Raw genomic sequence first — 6,058 nt, 5'->3', positions numbered from 1 at the left:
CTGGTAATTATGAAAAAGGATTCAATTAAATATTAGTAACAAATTAATGCAAAATTTTTTACTTTACGAACATTATATCCATCTTTGGATTAAAGTGATAGTATAGTATCATTAATCACTATATAAATGATGTAGTATCACTATATGTAAGTATATATGTGTGCTTAATGGTTTAATTGATTTAAACATTATTAAAAAATTAATGTAATATTTTACTTGACTATTAAAATAATTTATGTTATAAAATAATCATTAAATAAAATATGATGATACTATATGTATACACCTAATTGAAATTCATTCAAAACGTTTAAATTTGTCTTAAAAATGTTTTTTTATTATACAAATCTCTAATACTAACTCACTATCATTCTGTCTCTCTCTCTCTCTCTTTTATCTTCTCTAATTACTTGGAATACACTTATTTCTCTTGTTATAGTTGGTAAAACGAGGGCATCAAATTTATGAAGACCGAATAGCTCGGATAATGAACTAATATTTGTTAATCTATAGATTAGCGGTTTAATACCCTTGCACTGTACTGTTCCTGTATAATCCTACACATATATACACGTATCTATATTCTATACAAATATATATATATATATATCTATGTATTTGTAAGTTTATGAAATTAGGCTTGCTATCACCAAAACTACGATTAACTTTGTGTACAACATAAAACTTTGGTAAAACCAAGAAAAACTGTATATATTAAATGAAAAGATGTATAAAATAAAAATATAAAAAGCTACTTATATTTAATGTATTAATATACACATGTACACACGTGTGTATGTATTTGTGATTTTACGAATAGTAGGGTTGGCTATAATTAAAACAAAAATTACGATAAACTTTTAAGTACCATACGAAATGATGATGGAAAACTAGAAAAATGTGTACCTATGTGTTAAATGAAAAGATGTAAGATAAAAAAACAAAAAAAAATGGAAACGACGTGCGAAGAAAGAAAGAAAAAAGAAAATATTGCATTCTATACCTGTACTCACCGATCTTCGATATGTTCCTGTCATAATCTCTCTGAGCTGAAAACTGAAATGAGAAAAAAGAAAAACAATTGAAATATACCGTTCGTGAAATATCATCTGTTAAGAATTAAAATAATAATTAGATAACGAGTACATATATATGTGTGAAAATATATTTTCTTTTCTTGAAACACGTTAATGAGCTATTAAACATGAAAGAAAAAAAAAAAAGAAAAAGAAAGAGATCAAAGGAAAGAAAATTATTGGACCGTATTAATAAACTATTTACGCAAACGTGTTTATACGTTTTATACATGAAATTATTTACTGAAACATCCTTTGCCACTTGGTGGAAATATTACAAACGCACTACTTCACTCTTTCTCATTTCATTTCTATCTATTTATCCATATTTCTATCTTCCTATCTTCCTATCTCCCTGTTTACAAGATAAATCGGAATATATTAAGAGAATTTAACAAATTTATGCATAACAGACACACATGCACACATAGATTGACACAGAAATATATTCGAATCTCGTTAATTTGAATTGTACAATTAACGAGATAAATTCGAACGATATTTTTCTAGCAAATCGATCAAAATATTATTCTTTACTAAATTATAATGCAACATTTTTTTATCGAAACTTTTGCATACTGTTGGAATGAACCTAAAATTGTTATACCTTTTTATTTCTTTTTATTTCTTTTTATTTCTTTTTTCCTTTACTCACTTCCTAATTTTTATATATTAACAACAACTTGAATTGTGATTTATTTTTCTTTAAAAACAAGTTCTTAAAACTTTGAATGTTGACGAACGTGTTTGGGATTTCTAATATTAGAATGATTTCATTTCTATACGTATGAAAATATTGATGTATAACCCATTTACTTGGCATATTATTAGCATCCTATATCTAAGAGATTAGAAAGGTTTATAGATTATGGTATTCTAGTTTATCCTTAATCCTACTCTTACACTTTAGACTCTTTTAATTGTCCTTATCTACTTATTGAAGTAAAAAATCAATGATTATGATCAGCCTGTGCCTGTGTCCCACCCCCCACAGTCACGTGGATGATTCGAATTCAATGATGTTTGCCAACTCGTTGAATTTATCTCAATTCCATTAGCTAGGTAACTATATTTAGATCGAGAACGAAAGCAATCTTGTTGCAAGGTCATTACTTGATTTTCTCCTAAAACACGGATCATCAGAGGATTTCTTCTCATCTCGAAAGCTTGCCAATCGAAATCGTTTGACTTTTTTAGATACCTTCCAACTATATCCTTCAAATAGTTGGATTTGACAAGACACCACGTTTTCTTCTACCGATAAATAATATATTTAGAATAATAATAATAATAATCTTGTTTGTATCGAATATTGTGCATTCATCTTAGATAGGTGAATTTATCTTTTTCCAATTGTTTCTATAAAGGTACGATTTAATTTTGATATTTAAATAAATATTATCTATTTTAAGATATCCGAAAGAATATTTAAAAGTAAACGAATTTTTTCGGATAACGAAAAAATCAATAGCGTTGTCCTGGCCGAGGGTTGTTGGAGCCGAAAACGATGCCAGTGGCATCAGAAAAGTGGGAAGAAAAAAAATAAAACCTTTCGTTCCTGTTGAAAATGTTGCATGAGTGTTCTTCGCATTAGCGAATACCTTGTCTTACAACCTTTTTCCTAAATTCCTTGAGGGTATAGTTAGAAGAAAAAGTTTACACGATTCACGGTACTCGAATATTATATATAAAATAGTATATATATATATATATATGTGTGTGTGTTGGTTGTATCTTTGAAGAAAGTTGGAGGAAGTAATCTCTTGTGGAAAATTGCGAAACTGAGAAGACATATAAGAGGTCACAAGTCAAAACTCTATCACAAAATTGTGTGTAGTATATGAAATCTTTTTGAAATACATATAAACATACAACTAATATAACTGCATTCGTAGTTTCGAGAATTGAAGCGAAATCATGATCAAAGTAAACGTGAAATATCTACAAGTGAAATAAATGAGAGGACTGTTCTCTCTAACTAAAAGAAAAAGAAAGAAGAAAAAAAGTATAATCAAAACTAATTTGATCTAAAAAAGAAATCTTTAGTGTCACGTGTTACACGAAATACAATCTGACGAGAAATGAACCTAAAAAAATGTGTCATAAAAATTAATTCATATTTTAAAAAAGAATATATACATATATATATAGAATTTAATATGAAACGATTCAAGTTTGTAAAATATGATCTCGAAAATAAATCGGGAGAAATTTAAAAATTAAAAAGAGAAATAAAAAAAAAATAAGCACACATATTTGTCATAGATTAATTAGTAATAAAAGACAAAGTTAAATTACGATTGTTAAAAATAATATCACGTCGTGGTATTAACAATGAAGATAACTTTGGTTAACAACTTCATCAGAGGGAAAACTGTACGCGGTTTTGTTCGTGTCATGGTGCAAGCTGGATTATATTTGAGGTCGGTGAGCTGTTCGTTCTACGACTAGTCTGATCCTCTATAAGATAACTAAGAAAAGCGAGAGATCCTAGGTTGGATGAAACATTGGACATGAAGACTTCATCAAAATGCTACCTGAAGAGAAAACGTGAAAATCTCATTCCTCGTTATTATCTTCCTTTCATTCTATCCCTTTTTCTGTCTTTACACCCCCAAAATCAAGATTATTATTATTAAAACAAAAACATATATTACTACCAATCAAACCCACTTGCTAATTTCCATTAAAATCGAACAAACCAATACATTTTTTTAAATGATCTAACGTTGAACGATTTTGTTTTTTCTTTTTTGGTTGTTACAAGAATTCAACATTTTTCTTACATTCGTAATATTTTGTTACAATTTTTACACGCAATATTTTTTAAATTTAATATTACGAATAAAGAATTTCAGTTCATACAGATCTTTGACAATTTCAACAAGATTCATAAGAAAAATATTCGATTGGGAATGTACTTATGTTTCCAATTGTAATTAAAAATACAAATTCTCATTTCTTAAATTGAAAAAAAAATAGAAAATAATATATAACGCGTCAGAATTTTTTGTTTTAAGACAAATAAATCCACTTATTATTTTCTTACGAAATATTCTGGTTTTCCTGTATTCATCTAACAATTTCACACCTCTACAAATTTAATAATGTAATTATTAAAATGTATTATACGTAACACAATCACACAATCATTATTATTGTAACAATCATAAAAAAAAACAAGATATATAAATGAATTTGCTTTCTTAAGTCTCGTGATGCCACCTCGCAACTGTTTTTATTGGTTTGACAACGACTAATATATTTCATCGATTATTTTAACAAAAGAAAAAAACTAGAAGGAAGAGGAAACACATTGTGTCGTTACTTTTATTCCAAAGGGATATAATCCCTATCCTTTCTTCCTGATCCTCATCCTTCTTACCCCCCATCCCCCACTCTCATCCCTTTCATCGTGTAAATATTTGCGATTGGGAAAGCACCGAGTTCGGAGTAATAAAAAGAGTATTTTATTTCGGAATAAAAAGGGAAGAAGAAAAATTGATTCCTTTTTGTATTGCTGATCATAAATCACGTAAATTCGGACACGCGATCGGTTGTTTTTTAAGTTGTAGTAGTAATAGTATTGGATTGATAAATAAGTTGGGATTTTTAGTTTGGCAACTAAGTGAGTACGGTTACTTTAATAAAAACCTACAGAAAAAAAGCCTATAAATAAATGATTAAAAAATAAATTTAATATTATATAAGAAATAAATTTAAAATATTATAAAGAGATAGAAGAGAGAGAGAGAGAGAACAAATTATTAAAATAAATTTAAAAATGTGCCAATTATTTCAACTTTCCAACTAACTTTATTTTCTCAATGTTTTTTTTTTTTCATTCTTCTTCGATTTGTTTTCGTTTCGTTTCGTTTCGTTTACCGAAAGAAACATCCTCACCCTGATCTTTCTCACTTTCATCCGTACTTTTAAAATGCCAAGAATACACGAGTAAAGGTAAAAGGATTCGTGACAAATCGTATTACCTACTCTTGTAAGATTTTTCTTAACTCGTCAAACTCAAACACAACACGAAAGATTTGTGTAATATTAAATACATTTATTCATAGATCTATAGATACATATATATAATTAATTATTAACACGTTATATTATATAGAAAATGATTATCTTTTTTTAAATAATAATATTCTATTTATCTATCTCATTTTATTCATTCGAAAGTGTAAAAAAAAAATAAGAACATCTATAGGAAACATTGAATTTATATTAACTCAAGTATAATATCGTTCATATACATATGTACATATATACTTATACGTATACTTAGGTGTACAGGTAAAAACATATTATCGGAATGAAGTATTTAAATGTGCACGTCAAACGTATCTTCACAAAAGGTAGAACTCGTAAAGTTCTACATGGTTGAGCTATAATTAACGGTGTGTAAAAGAGAAAGAGAGGTGAGGAAAGGAGGAGGAGAAGGGTGGGTGKGTGGGTTTTTGCGGTCGAATTTACATATAATTTGAATTAAAACGTTTCATGGTATGAAACGCGGAAAGTCGATGATTCGGCTTGCGGTCGTACGTTTTGGACCAAAGCCAAAACTTTCCCTGCGATTTCCTGTCTTTATTTCACATTTTTGTGGGAAATTTTGGAAGGATAGAATACAAGGATAGTCTTCCTCTTTTTCTATCTTTTTCCTTCTATTTCACTCTTTCTTTCTATTAGAATAAGTCATTTATATCAATTACACGTTATTTTACTTTCCATTCTAGTGGAAAATCATGCGTATCGATCATTTACACGTTTCTGAATATTATTTTAAAATTAGGTGCACTTTGAAAATTTGAAGTTTACATTCTTACTAATACATACATATATATATAGATATATATAATGAATCATAGAAGTATTAGTATTCGTTTTTGAAATAATTTATATTCGTATGTAATGCACATTTGGCAAACAAAAAAATTGTATTACTTGAAAATATTAATCCTTTAAGTTATACAAAT

General features: G+C 27.9%; 1 protein-coding gene across 5 annotated transcripts in view; it reads right to left on the bottom strand.

The window, feature by feature from the left end:
* The window catches only part of LOC106791574 (transient receptor potential-gamma protein), an 88,422-nt gene that overhangs the window by 55,628 nt on the left and 26,736 nt on the right, over positions 1-6,058 (bottom strand). For 3 of the 5 annotated variants that reach the window (XM_014757276.1, XM_014757277.1, XM_014757280.1), the window contains exon 2: positions 1,004-1,056. In XM_014757276.1, coding sequence (XP_014612762.1) covers positions 1,004-1,037 — 34 coding nt within the window. In that variant the 5' untranslated portion in view covers positions 1,038-1,056. The remainder of the gene's footprint in view (positions 1-1,003; positions 1,057-6,058) is intronic. The other 2 variants (XM_014757279.1, XM_014757281.1) reach the window with 1 other exon arrangement.

Source organism: Polistes canadensis, unplaced genomic scaffold (assembly GCF_001313835.1).
Source record: "Polistes canadensis isolate GaletaPanama2010 unplaced genomic scaffold, ASM131383v1 scaffold_320, whole genome shotgun sequence".
In the NCBI taxonomy this organism is placed as follows: Eukaryota; Metazoa; Arthropoda; class Insecta; order Hymenoptera; family Vespidae; genus Polistes; species Polistes canadensis.
The sequence above is the reverse complement of the archived record's forward strand: the minus strand, read 5'-3'. Positions and strand labels throughout refer to the sequence as shown.